The sequence below is a fragment of the Camellia sinensis genome, chromosome 14, assembly GCF_055761805.1.
Source record: "Camellia sinensis isolate YWXY chromosome 14, ASM5576180v1, whole genome shotgun sequence".
Lineage (NCBI taxonomy): Eukaryota > Viridiplantae > Streptophyta > Magnoliopsida > Ericales > Theaceae > Camellia > Camellia sinensis.
The window spans coordinates 71,032,320-71,046,903 of record NC_138974.1 but is presented as its reverse complement, the minus strand read 5'-3'; the positions used below and the strand labels follow the sequence as shown (position 1 = coordinate 71,046,903).

At 33.9% G+C, this 14,584-nt stretch overlaps 1 protein-coding gene across 1 annotated transcript; it reads right to left on the bottom strand.

Moving 5' to 3' along the window:
- Nucleotides 1-1,054: 1,054 nt before the first annotated feature.
- On the bottom strand, nucleotides 1,055-13,788 carry LOC114296675 (UDP-galactose/UDP-glucose transporter 5). Its single transcript, XM_082906254.1, has 12 exons — nucleotides 13,652-13,788; nucleotides 12,153-12,286; nucleotides 9,019-9,132; nucleotides 8,751-8,843; nucleotides 8,508-8,573; nucleotides 6,349-6,447; nucleotides 4,053-4,132; nucleotides 3,404-3,516; nucleotides 2,186-2,274; nucleotides 1,880-1,966; nucleotides 1,687-1,755; nucleotides 1,055-1,604 (listed from the first exon to the last, which is right to left on the bottom strand). Exons 2-12 carry the CDS (start codon nucleotides 12,258-12,260, stop codon nucleotides 1,479-1,481), a joined length of 1,044 nt encoding a protein of 347 aa, XP_082762380.1. The 5' UTR covers nucleotides 12,261-12,286; nucleotides 13,652-13,788; the 3' UTR covers nucleotides 1,055-1,478.
- Nucleotides 13,789-14,584: the final 796 nt, after the last annotated feature.

The window sequence follows — 14,584 nt, the reverse complement described above, 5'->3', positions numbered from 1 at the left end:
GTTTCATTTAGAAATACAATATCGAACTAATATGTAAGGTTCATAAGTATACTATCGAACCAATGTGTTCGGATGTCGAAGGTCAAACCAATATGTTTTGTTTAGATATTGATAGTCGAACCAAATTCATTGGTACGATGGTTGATTTCCGAATGGAGGCGATTCTTTCGATACTGGTAATCCGAACGGTAAGATTTAGGTTCCACAATGCCTACGATGGTGGAAAAAGTTGTGTGAGGGTGGTGTGATGGTGAGACGGCGACGGGATGAAGATATTACCATGTTTAGGGTTAGGGTTTAGAGGTGGTGGGTGGTGGCCGGCGATGGCTATTAGTAGTAGGTAGTGGCTAGGGTTTTGATTGAGGGTTAGGGTTTTGATTGAAGAAAGAGGTATTTTGGTAATTTTATTTTAAGATAAAAATATAATAAAAAATTTCATTAAATGTGTTGATAGAGAGTAAATAGTGTGTAAAATTTCTCAAAAAGTAACTAGTAGCATTGACACTTTGAGGGGTGCTTCCAGCAAAACAAAGAGATGTGTCCACGCCAGACTCAACAAATTATAACTAAAAAAATACTTTTCTTTTTTTTATTTAATATTTTTTTAAATATACATCTCAGATTTTTTATTCTAAAATTTAATTTTATAAAATAATTATTTTTATAATTTGCTTATACAGCCGGTCATATTTCTCAAAAAATAATAATAATAATAATGATGTATAGCCGGTCATTGGATGTCCAGTCGGATGACCGGACAAATGTCAGATAATAAATGATAAATATTTTATATTCCAAAAAAAAAAAAAAAGTGGACTAGCAAGATGTCCGACTACAATTAAGAATAAATAATAAAATATTATATAACTGATAAACAATGTATCGCTACATATAGCGATTTACTATAACAATGTCAAATTTAATTTTGGTGCAGTGAAACTGATGGAAGAGTGATTGTGCATCTTGCTAAGCAAATTTTATCCTCAAAACATAATAGCCAGCCTAATGGATGCTCATACTCGTTCAGAAGAAACAAGAAAATGGTATCAGACCATGAAATGAACAAATCATTTCTTAATCTGTTCTGTCAAAGTCAATTTACAAAAGTTCCTATTATACGATTTCTTATATATATTTGAATGAAAAAACAAAGCAAAACAAAATCAAAATTAAACAAAATGAAGACCCAAAAAACAAAACCAACACAAAAAACAAACAAAACAGATCTTTGTTGCTTTAGTTAGTACATAGCTTGACATCCCTCCAGAAAACAGGGACAGAAGGGGTCATAAAATCTATGGTTAGCTTTCGGGACAGGAGTATGCTTCCCACTTCGAAGAATCCAAATAGCATGCCACTTCGGTTTGGAGGAGGTCAAAATCGCTCCCATCAAAACCATCACAGCTTCTTCATACTGGCAAATATATCCATGATCAATAAGACAAACACCAACGTGTGCAAGCCAAGAACATCCCAACTCAGGGGTTCCCCTTCAGAGGAATTGATTCTCTGTTTTCCAAGTTTTCCAAACGTTCTGGATGCGAAGGTTTCTGAGGTTTATTTCTCAAAAAGCTTTTCGCATAAAGGGCACCAAAAACAATAACCTGATCAATGAAACACAATTAGTTTAACTGGGCTGCTGCAAGATCTAGATAGGAAACAGAAAGGATTGAGGTTGAGACTTACAGCTCCAATGCACTGTTCCCAGCTGAGGGGATGAGCAAACCAAATGCACGACAGCAGAATGCTCGCCAACTTTTACCGACCAAAAATTTCATAGGAACCATAAATCAAAAACACAGATGCAAATGACATTAAAAAAAATAAAAATAATAAGATTTTATTATTATATATATAATTAAAGGAATTATCTTTTTACCTGTCTTGTGGTCATTATGGTAGCAAACGTTAGTGCACCAAATGTACGAATTGTGTAAGAAATGAAAAACTGACTAGCGGTTGCTACCTGCAAAAAAAAAAAAAATTAGTCTAAAATTTTCTTCCTTTTTGTCTGCTAGTAGTGAACATAGCAGGAGAATAGTACTTCAGCTCTGGTACAAGGACATAACAGCAAGATTATTAATAAAAATTAGCAGAATAAATAAATAAAGAACTGGAAAATCTGTTATAAACTAGTTTATGAACTTTATTCTTGTGATTCTGCTAATTTACGAAGATTACTTACGGTGGATAGCAGTGCAATGTCCAAAAAACAATCATGATGGCTAGCAACAAAATCTATTGCCATAAGGAGATGCCCTTGTAATATTAGACCTGAACAAAACAAACAAACAAACAAAAAGCCAATAAAATTTAGTCATTGGCCTCAGAAACGCAACCCAGCAAATTCAAAGATGTAATAGTATGCTCAAAATAGGAAATAACGGGTAAAACAAGTTCACAAAATAACTTCAACTACTACCTACCCACTTAGCCGAAGAGGCTTAGCAGACAATAACATGATACGAGACATTTTTCCATTAAAATACTGGTTCAGGCCTACAAACACAACTACCTTTTATGGAATTGCAAGGTTAGATCAGATTAGGAACAAAATCAAGGCTTTGCCCCTCTGATGCATCCCAAGTGAATTTCCATGGTGTATAAAGTGCACTTTTACCTCCAAAGCCACCATAGGAATATTAAACTGAAAGCTGAGACTTTCCAAAGCTACAGTAGCAATATTAAATTACATATTGGATGGAGGCTTTAAATATTAGATGGTGGTTATAAATAGTAAGATTATGCATTCTATGATGCACGAGTCTGCAAGTCCATAGTGCATAGAAACTCAGCAAAGAAGAAGTCCACAGTGGGTAGAATTGCTGAACTACATACAATATAGTCATCTGTTTGCATGACTTTAATTGTATTCCATTAATCAGGTTCACATCCAAAATGAAAAAGGTTCAACAAAGATTAAATCCTTGCATGAGTGTTATGACTCCATAAAACTTCCATAGATCAACTCCACATCCTTGGTGACTGAAATTTGACTTGAACCTGAACCTAAACACGAATTTTGAAACCTTGATCTCATCATTTACAAATGCGCTGCATAGGAGAGAACTTGCATAGATCCTAAGCGATTATAAACTGCAAAAAAAACTTCCTACTTGTGTTAGACTATTCAAACATCAAGATGAAACTATGGCTCAACAAGACCATGTCCAAGCCAATTGAATTGAGTAGTTCTGATACACCAAACCCCACACTGCCTCCGAACAATCAAAGGTTAATAAAGTTAGATCACCACTAGTCCCCAAAAGCTTAAGTTTTTAGGAAACGGGCCCAACGATAATACATATCAAGCTCTCAAATGAACCATTATTTAAGATACACCAGAGGCAGCACATAAATTTCACAGAATTCAACCAGATAAATACAAGGATGGAGAACCTACCAGTCAAGCTGAGTATACAAGAACACAATGTTGTGTAAAATATTTGATTGTGTATTTCCATATCATAGCCTTTAAATAGTTTATCCTGGAATGTGCTTGTAAATCCATCAAACCTGAAAAATTAAAGTAAGCACTTAAATGCATGCAAACAAAAAACAGCATTTCCCCAACATATATTTGGGTTAATTAGAAGGAAAGCTAATAGCTCATCTGTTGCACCCATATAATAGATAAAAGAAATAAAACAAAATGTCAAAAAATAAAAAATAAAAAAGTACACCAAGTCTAGTCCCCATTAGATGGAGAGTCTAGGAGAGATAGATTGGATAGAGACATAACCTTTGGCATAATTTGCACAAAGTGGCTGCCCTCATATTCAAACCCACAATCTCAAGATTATATGTACGTGAGCTTACATGCCTTATTAGTAAGGACGTGTTTTAAAGGCATGAGTCATGTAGATGACAGCACTTTCTGTCATTGTCTCCAACAGACGCTTAATGGAGGAGAAATATTTGTGTTGTCACATAAATTCCAACCAATGTCACCAGCTCGGAAAAAACAAAGAAATAATACATGATACCATGAAATAATTATAAAGTTTACAAACAGAAAAATAATGACAGGAAACGAGTTTAAGAAGCAATACCCAAGATAACCAACCATCAGCGAAACACCCCAAACTGTGCTTTCCCTTCCTCTATTATATGGACTTATATCACCTGCTGCCTACAATCAAATGCAAAATAGAAACTAGTCAGCTCATGCAGAATTTTCTACAAAAGCCAATACAAGTTACCGGCATAGTTGTCAAATCGGGATTTGTATCGTGAATTGAAATGGCCTCGTACCGAATCACAAATCAAATTGTGAATCGTAAAGATTTGGTCACTTTTTCTAACTTACTTAAAAACATATATCTACACATTTAGATGTTAAATATATCTTATGAATATGAAATATTTAAACTTAAATCAATGAAAATATTATTTTGAATGATAATCACATAGTTAATAGATAAGAAGTTAACAAAGGTTCCTATGTAAGATCATCATTTTTAGCTTTTTTCTTTTTTAGATATTTCTTAATAAAGATAATAACCAAATAGATAAACTATCAATTTCAAAGTAACAATAATTAATAAAGATATTGATGTTTAGACAATAAGCATACATACTTTTCTAAGTAACAGTGAGCAAGTAATAAGAAAAAATTATTTAGAATATTTTATTTTAAAACCTAAAACATTTTAAAATATATAACTGACCTCACACGTGTAATGTAATATTCAATTATATTCAATTTAATAAAATATCAATAGATAATTCATAATGTAACTTTAATCTTAAACATCTTTAGAAGATATATTATGATTTTTTAAAGGGGAAAAAAAAATGAGAAGAAAGGTTAAAAATATGTTAAGTCTGACTGAATCTGATTGAATCCTATTAAAAACTCTATAATTACTAAAATAACAACAAATCATATATATATATGTTAGTTATTTTGGTATTAAACACTATTAAAAGTTATATTATGTCATTTTCACTAAAAAGATAGAGAAAAAAAAATCGAAAATATGTCGGATACAATAATTTCAAAAATTGCATGAATCGTAAAAAGTGAATCGAATTGTGAATTGATTGTGAATCATGCGATTCACTAGAGTTTCACTTCCAAAATAGATTGATTTATAGATTCGTATCGATTTTGCAAAAATTAATAATTGAATCGTGAATCGAATCACGAATTGTAAGATTCTGATAACAGTTACCGGCATCAACAAGGGCACCATCCAAGTGGACCCTTCTAAAATTTTATATTCATAAAAAAGACATATTTCATATTTTATTTTCTCAATGAATGTCATCAGTAAGGTACCATTTCTTTCTCTTTCTGAAAATATCCTGCAACAAGCATTTATTTGTTCCATTACATATAAACATAAGACACAAGTGTGCAAAAAATCAAAACCTGCAGATTGGGGTCCTCAAAACATTCCAAATATTAGATAAATTATGCCAGCAAATATTAATAGATATGTAGCTTCTTTTTTTCGAAAAAAGAAAATGGTAGATTTTACATTGCGAAGATATCATACACGTGGTCGATGGGAAAGTTGTCAATTTGGGGCATCTTTTAGAGTTCTATTACAGAAATTTTAAAATGAGTCCCAAAACCATTGAACATACTGAAAACATTCCGGAATTGCGATACCTACTAGGTTTAATTACGAATCGGCTAATGTTTTCTTCATGGGCCTTCATGTGAGAATTTTGAGTTGAGTTCCCAAATACAAAAAGATAAATTGGAAAAGAAGTCATTGTCCTAATCAACACTTCATTTAGGAAACTCAAAAAAGGGGGGCACTCAATTAATACAATGTAATAATTGATAATGATTCTGCCATTAGTCATCAAATGGCATTGAAGTACATTTCTGAAGCACATGTAGACATCAATGAACTTGGTCATGGTACACAAATACACTAGCAGGCGTAAGGCTGCAGCTTACTGTGTTGTACAAGTAACTCAAGTCACAGACAACATAACGAGGGAGAGACCAATTTTGTGGTAAATCAATAAAAATTGAACCAAGGGGCATTTTTGTAATCATGACAAGGAAGGATAGATATTTATACGTATATGGCCTTTAGACAATTGCCCATGGTGTTAGTCACTGCATTGAAGAAAGCACACACGTTTTTTTTTCAAGAAAGTAAATATCTATCCTTCATTCATGTATAAATTATACAAACACAATGTCCAACAACTTTGTTCACGGTGGGATTCAAATATTGAAAAAAGTAAACCAAGTTTAAAGTATGTAATGGAAAGTGATATTGAGCATCATGTTAATATTCTTGACCAGCATTCAGGGTGCAAAAAGAAAGGAAAAGTACTGAAACCATGCAACAATAGAAGTAGAGAAGCATAGTTATGTACCGGGTATAGGATGAATAATGCACAACCAAGCATCACTAGAAAAGCTAGTAAATAGTCGCGCGCCCTGTATACATTTTGCATGATGACTGTGCTCCAAAGCTGCAAGTAATATAAAAAAGAATCATCCAAAGTTTTTCTTTTTTTCTTTTTTTCTTTTTTTGATAAATAAAGATTTATTACGAAAGCATCAAGAAGATGCCGAAAGAATACAAAAACCAACCCCTCAAACAGGGACTTAACCAACTAAATCTAAGAAGGATGGATACGGACAAATGACACGACATGGATATGACACGGACACACCTACACGTTAATTTTCAAAAAATACAGGACACAACACGTGGGGGACACACATAAAATTATCTAATTTTATATATTTATTATATTTTATATATATGAATATATCATTCAAAGATAATAAAAAATATAATTTGACATTAATTCCTATAAATTTATATGGTTCTTGTTTTATTATTATATTTTAAGTTGTTTTGTTCAAACTTATAATTAGTTTCACATGTCTCTAATTGATATGTTTAAGCGACTGACACGTGTGTCCTCCAAGTGTCCAAAGAATGTCCGGGTCTTTAAAAAAAATTTAAAAATAGGACACGTTTTGAAGAATGTTGGACATGTGTCCTAAGAGTGTCCAAAGAGTATCGGTGTCCAACACGGATACGTCACCTTCTTAGAAGTATCCATGCTTCTTAGAATTAAATAATCAACAATCAACAAAGTCTAAAAAAACAAATAAATCAAGATCCACTCTTCCTGACACCCAACTGTATAGAACACCCCAAAACCGAGACTCTGACCAAGCAATCGACTAAGCACTCCCCTCTAAAGTTCACCACTTAGAGTTGGTTATTACACATAAAACATGTAAATGAAAATACAGGATTACAATTTTCATACACGAAATAGAGAGATCCATATTAACCGGTCCGTTGATGATGAACAACACCACACATGATGCACAAAAACAACCAAACCACACCAAGCATTGTGTCCCAATCAAGTGGGATTGGCTACATCAATCCTTTTTCGCCATTCAACTCTATCAAGTTATATGCCCAATTACATTAAATAATTTTTTTTTCACTACCTCATCCCTTGTTAGCTTAGGTCTTCCCTCCCCCTACCATCTCCATTTACAGTGATCCTATCACTCTTCCTTACTATTGCATCTATAGGTCTTTGTTTGTACATAACCAACTCATCTTAATATGTTCTCTCCCAACTTATCTTTAATAGGTACTACTCCTACTATTTTACGAATATATTCATTTCTAATCCTATCTTTTCTACTCTTACTACATATCCATCAAAGCATTCTCATCTCAGCTACATTCATTTTATATGCATGTTATTTCTTAGTTTCCCAACACTTTGTCCCGTAAATGACAACAAATAAACTAAGTAATAGAGCTGACTGGTAAAGAGGATTTATAAAGTCAGGACCAAGAAACTGCAGTTATGCCTGCTGAGTTCATTTGACTTGAACCTATGCTAACTTATACAATAATCCTTGCATAATTCAATCAATTAATGAACAGTGGAAGAGTCAGAGTGAAAGGGCTAGCTAGCAACCAAAGATGTCTTGAATCATATACGTTATTAAGAAAATTGGAAATTAAAAAGAAAAGCAAAATGTTTCTTTTCTACACACAAGAACTTTCTTAGAGCTTAACAAACACAAACCCTTCCCTGCCCAGAAACTTAGGGGGAGAGAGAGAGAGAGAGAGAGAGAGAGAGATTATAATTATTAAATAAATAAATAAAAATACGTAAAAAAAACACTGGCTTGATGGTGGAAGCATCTGTCGCAGTGTAGAGAGGCAGGAGAAATACAACAGGGATTTTTCAGAGCTTGATTCTGAGAATCAAAACAAAATAACGGGCAAAATATGACAACAAAAATGATCAGCTCTCATCTTCTTAAGGAATAGCAACAACACCAATAGGCGGCAATAAGTAGAAATATACAGAGAAAAAAAATATATATATATATATATTTCTAGGAAAACAGCAATTATGGCCAAGAGTAATTAGATAACATTAACAAACAATAGCCTATATGACACAAGCAATTTTGTCTACTAGGAAAACTCAAAAGTACAACATAGTGACTGCCATAATTACCCATGACACCAACGTACCATCACAGGTATCATTTTGGCACATTTTGCGAGTGTCTGAACAGGAAAGCTGACATATTTAAGTGCCTGGAGAAAGCATTCAACATCAACAAAATTAATGCATAGATTCTTATTACTTCTCAAGCTTCAAATGAACCTATAAATTAAGCAAAGTTCAAACAAAACTTCAGAAATCTTATTTCAATTTGTATTCCTTTTTCTTGGATTTCATGATAAAGAACACTGAAATAGAATACAGCTTACCTCATACTGGCATGTTGTTGTTAATATGTTTGTTACTGATACGAGGCAATACTTATAAAGTGGAGCAACAGGGTTCAACGCTTTCTTACTTGCCTGGATAAATGTATACATTGGTAACAAGAAGATTATAATCAACCAGATGATTTAATTAGATTACAACCTATAGAGGTGCAGTGCCTGTGAAATGCTTAAGATCTCCATGAACCCAAATTACACATCATCTTGTGAGGCTACAAGAATTAACCAATTAACAACAATTGCTATTTACCAGCAAAGCGCCTGCAGAGACTGCTGATGTTGTAAGACGATTGCAGAAAACAAGAAATAATGAGTATTTAAAATATTCTTTCTTTTCTCCATATGGAACTCTCATGATCTTTTCCTGCAAGGAAATTAAATTTATCAACCATTTGCGTACTGAGAGTACCATAACAATTTGTCAAACTCAAATAAATAGGCAGGAAAGTGATAATTAGTATTAGAAAACTGTGAAGCAACCATTCAAGGTTATAGAAGTTTAAAGGCATAATGGATTCAAGCTTCTTATCTATACTATACTTATTATGTAGACATGAAAACAAGAAAAATTTCAACTACCATTTGCATTTGAGTGATGGGCAAGAAAATAAAAGAATTTAAAATTCCAAAAGAGAAGAGACGCATCATTGCTTTCTCTTCTGAATGTAGTTAAATGGTGCTTCTGGCAAGATAGCTATTACTATTCCATTTGCAGCCCAAAGTTATAATCCCTCTTGCTTTTGCCAGGAGTGCACCATTTTGCCACCATAATTAAAACTCTTGCATAAACTTATAGCACATGAAAAGGTCAAGAGCTGATACATGTTACAGAGTACAATACATCAAATACCATTTAATGAAACTTTGTTTTGTAATTTCTTTTATTTAATGGCATGAAATTTGCCTATGAACTTTGCTTTGGTATTGGTATTATTAAACTATGATTTCTCTTTCAATTTTGTAATTTTTCCTCTTAGTTTTGGTATTAAACTTTGATTAAAGGTTGAATTTGAAACTATAAATTATAAAAAAATAAAAAATTTATTGACATACCCCAATCGTACTCGTATCTTCTTTTTTTCAGGTTTTGCCGTATCGGCGTACCCATAACGTACCCGTACCCGTACCCGCACCTGTGCTTCATAGTCCAACACACTGTTTGATGGCCATACCCAAGACACTTGTCAAGCAAACTTGATGAACAAATTCCATCCGAGTTTTATGCATTGTGAAGAGTTTCTTTTATACGATCCATAATTGCATGTTTATATTAGAAAAGGTGTGTGAAGTACCCATCTCAGAAAAGTTATATAATACGTCAAACACAAAAAAAAAAACATGAACTCTTTAAATCTAATCAGTCATGTTCTCAATTCCAACCATTAGGTAAATCTGATGTGCAGACTCACAACCATAATTGACACCTCTTCCTCAGTCCATGTTACATGGATGAGGTGGCTTCTTTTATAAGATCTATCTATTCCAATTTGTAGTGCATAATTGGCCTCTTTTTCTTTCCTTTTTGTGAAATCACCACCTTTTCTGTCTACACCTTCTAGCTTCAGTGGTTCCCATTCCCAGTGGTTCTGAAAGGTACTTTTCTAGCATATGTATTAGCACATTTTGAAAGAATGAGGATTTCCCTAGACTCTAATGCACAAGATTAAATGTCAACTGACTCAACTCATTTATCACAACACCATGACAAGTCCTCTAAATTTTGTGTGGAAAAGATTGACTTCAACAAATATTGAGAACAGTTCTGTCATTTGAACTATCAATTATCTAAGAAAATATTTTTAAAAACTAAAAATAAAAAAACTCAAGAATTGTTACAAGTTGAACACTAATGAACTTTCCAAGTTGATTGTTGCCAACTTTATCTTATTTCAAAATAAATAAACAAAGATGGTAGTGCTTTTTTGATATAATTGTATATGCCTATAACTCATAATAAGACAATAACATGTTTTTTCACAGACAATAATTGTCTAACACGTCCCAGAGTGTCCAAGGCATTTTTGTGACCGACACTTGTCAGACATCACTACAACAACTAAGATGGAGTCACAGTACTTCATAAACGATGACACACCACTCAATACTCTTAAAGCAGTTCTCTGCCCCAATTGTGTCTCATGCATCGGTCTATCGCCTCTAGAGCTCTCTCTAGTGGCCTCTAAAAGATACCCTAATGCTCTCACGCCAGCCCACGTGAAGAGCGAGGCGTAGGGACCCTTGGGGTTAGTGTTATAGGGTTTGTTTGGTGCAACTTATATGGGCTGCTTATAGTTTGTTTGTTTGCTTCTTTTTTTTTTTTTTTTTTTTTGGGAGTTTGTGTTAAACTATTTAATGTAGTTTCTACTTATAGCTTATTAGGTAGAAATAATTTAAATAAAAAGTTTATTATCTGAAAATTGGAGGGAGGGGATGCTTTTGATTTCTACTTGTTGATTAACAGTTTTTACCTTACAAAATAAGTTGACCAAACAAGCCCACAGTCATGGGGAATCTAAGCAACCCCATAACTCTATTGTGAGACCTTCAAAGATATTTGGCTCAAAAGCCAGAGTTGAAAATTCATCAAGGCACTCATCCTCCTTGAGGGACTTGCATCTTGATAAATTTTAGAGAGAGAGATCCCCAAATAAGAAACAAAAAAATTCCAAATCATGACAAGGGGAGGTGGTGTACTCCATTCATACCAAACTAAGGAACACATCAGACAAAACGAGACCTCTAAGTATTTTATTTTTGGCAGCACTAACAGAACTGTTAGTGGCCTTTAGCTCCTCCAAGTTATCAAGCCAAAGAGGACGAGTGACCTATCCCCTTGTCTCTACTAGAGGACATGACATAGTGCATTCAGGTGGAGTTGGCCTCCAAGTCCCAACCCACCAATAAAAAGAATGTCACCAACTCCTTGCGTGCTATTTTCCTCCGGCAAGCTTAGAGGTTCTCTCTCTCTCAAAGGGTCTACAGCAATCTCGGTGACAACCCAAAGGGCAACACCTACTCACCCTCAACCATCTACACTATCAAATTAACTAATTTCAAAAGTTTGGCCAATGAGGGCTTGGACTATGAATTACTAAACAAATATAATGAGTTTAGGACTATTTTTGAAGGCCAAAGTGCAGGGCATCAACCCGCTCTTAAATTGAAAATTTGTTAATGCCTCATTTGGATAATAATTTATTCCTATTCAGTGCACAAATCAACAAGTTATTGTTTTTGGAATTCAATGGAAATTGAGAGTCGTGATGATTAGTATATGAAGACAAAAGATGTGAAATCAGCAGAGAATAGAAAAAGTAATTGTTTCAAAGTAATTAAAAAGATGATGATAAATTAGTGTGGGGGGTTGGTAATGGGAGTGAGTACCTGTAAGACACCGTAGATAATAAGAGTGGACATGATGCCTCCAACAGCGAAAACCCCTTTCCAGAATTTGTTCTTTTCCGAGAGCGGTGGCGAAGGTGGTTCCGCCATATCCCATCCAATCCACCACCACTCCTCTTCACCACAACATATACACTCAATCAATGAATAAAGCAATCAATCAATCAATCAATTCCCAGAGAAAGATTTGTCTTTTGTTTTTTGTTTTTTTGGTTGTAGTTGTGCAGAGCTGAGAAATATGGGGGATTTTGCAAGGGTTTGGAGGAGAAGTTGACGTGGGGAGTGGATCTGTGATCGAAGGCTTTTCCACATAGGGAAATGGTCACAGGGGACACGTGCAGAGAGGGAAGATTAGGGCTCGCTTTCCCCGGCGAGTCCGGATCTTCTGCCGTGGTCTCCTGCGGCGGTCCCTGCGGTGCCCCAAAACGACATCGTTTTGGGGCAAGTTTTCAAAAAAAAAAAAGGAGAGAGGAGGCCAGAACCAGAGGAAGAACCAAATCTAAGAGGAAGAACATGTTTTAAAGCCGTGATTTCCATTCTAGAGGCAATAAAAGACGTTTTTTTTAAGCGGAAGAACACCTCTAGATATTATCATGTAATCTCCAAAAAGTGAGATTCAAACACCCATTCAAACATTCAAACAACCAAATCTAAGAGGAAGAACACCTCTGTTTTTTTTTTCTCTCTCTTCAAACACCCATTCAAACATTCAAACAACCAAATCTAAGAGGAAGAACCCCTCTGTTTTTTTTTTTCTCTCTCTCTTTCTTCCTTTTCCTTTTGCACCTGTTTTCTTCTCTCATTTGAAAAGGCCTGAACTCATTTTGACCAAGTGTAAAACAGAACAAAACAAACCCACCCTTCAAACCCAATCATCTATATATATATATATACACACACGTATGTATACATATGTATATATATAGGATCATTTTTGTTTTTTTTTGTTTTCCCCTGACCTCTCAAAGGTTTGTGAGCTCTCATCTGAACCAAGAATGAAGCCCAAATACGAAACAGACTAAGAAGAACAAGAAGAAGTGAAAGTGAAATCAGATTTTCAATGTATCAGATATGTATGCACTGTTGTTTCAGATAGAGAACACAAGAACAAAAAAGTCCTTTCTCTCTCCATAATTAACCCAACAAATGCAAAACACAAACACAAACACAAATTCTTTTGTATTGCCAACTTAGGGCTCATATCAAGTGTAAATTTTGGAAGTCTGTCATTGTGGGAGAAACCCCAAATCGAAGATGAAGAGAGAGAAAATCAAGAGAGATTTTTGTGATTTCAGACCCGAAGAGCCCTAAGGCGGCACCTTAGTCACTCGATCTTCAACATCATGACTTTCTCTCTCGCCATACATCGAATCGGATCTGAAAACCCACTCAAGCCACTCTCTTTGTAATCATAGCCATGACTGGATACAAATCGAGAGATTTATAGACATGCAGCGAACAAGAAAAAAAGACGAGCATACCAAAGCTTTCTCAAGCCTCTCGAACCGATCTACAGGCAGTCAGGCGTCTCGCCTCTCCGTCGTTCTTGTCTTCTTTCTTCGTCCCCTTCTCTGGTTCTGTTTTGTTTTATTTTTTATTTTTTTTGAAATTTTTCCCCAAAACGACGTCGTTTTGGGTATGGCAGGAAAGTATGTAGAGGATCCGGACTCTTCGCCGGCGACTTTGTCTCCCCGGACTCTCCCTCCTCTTTCTTTATTTTTTATTTTTTATTTTATTTTATATTTTTTCATATGGTAAATTACACTGACACCCCTGAAGTTTATATTTACTACAGTTTCCTCTCTTACCTTTTAAAAATTACATCTCTCCCTAAGGTTTAAAATTTCATTACAGATTCTTCCCTTAGCAATTTAATTTTTTTAAACATCAATTTTGCCCTCATTGGGTAAATTATATTGATACCTCTCACATTTTAGAAATTACAATCCCCTCCCTAAGATTTAAAATAGTATTACCAATTGGCTCCTCGGTTAGTATTAGTTGGAAAAAAAAAATTAATTGAAAAAAAATTTTGTTAGTAAAATTTTTAAATTTTTGTTTAAAAATCAACGTAAACTCATTTTTTAAATTTATGTTTTTTTCTCAAATTTACAAACTGAGACAACCATTTATAAACCAAAAAAATTATTAAATAAGTTTTTATGATAGTTTTTAGAATTTTTGTAAATATAAATTGAAAACTAAAAACAAAATAGTTACCAAATAGACCTTAGACGGTAAAAATGTCGTAACATTAACAAATAATTAAATAAGTTACCAACGTAAGAAATGACTTATCAAAGATTATTAGGCTATGCATGGTTTGATTTTTAAAAATTTTTTTTAAAATTAAAAATTAATTTGGTTAAGAAATAAAAAATAAAAAATAAAAATTAATTATCATTTAAGAGTAA

Bases quoted from the DNA above. Each gene is read 5' to 3' on its own strand.
- LOC114296675 (XM_082906254.1), bottom strand. From the start codon at position 12,260: ATGGCGGAACCACCTTCGCCACCGCTCTCGGAAAAGAACAAATTCTGG. The intron at 8,844-9,018 runs GTAAATAGCAAT...ACATTTATCCAG, and splicing joins TCTCTGCAGGCGCTTTGCTG to GCAAGTAAGAAAGCGTTGAA. The intron at 1,756-1,879 runs GTAAAAAGATAA...GGTCGGTAAAAG, and splicing joins CCATAATGACCACAAGACAG to TTGGCGAGCATTCTGCTGTC.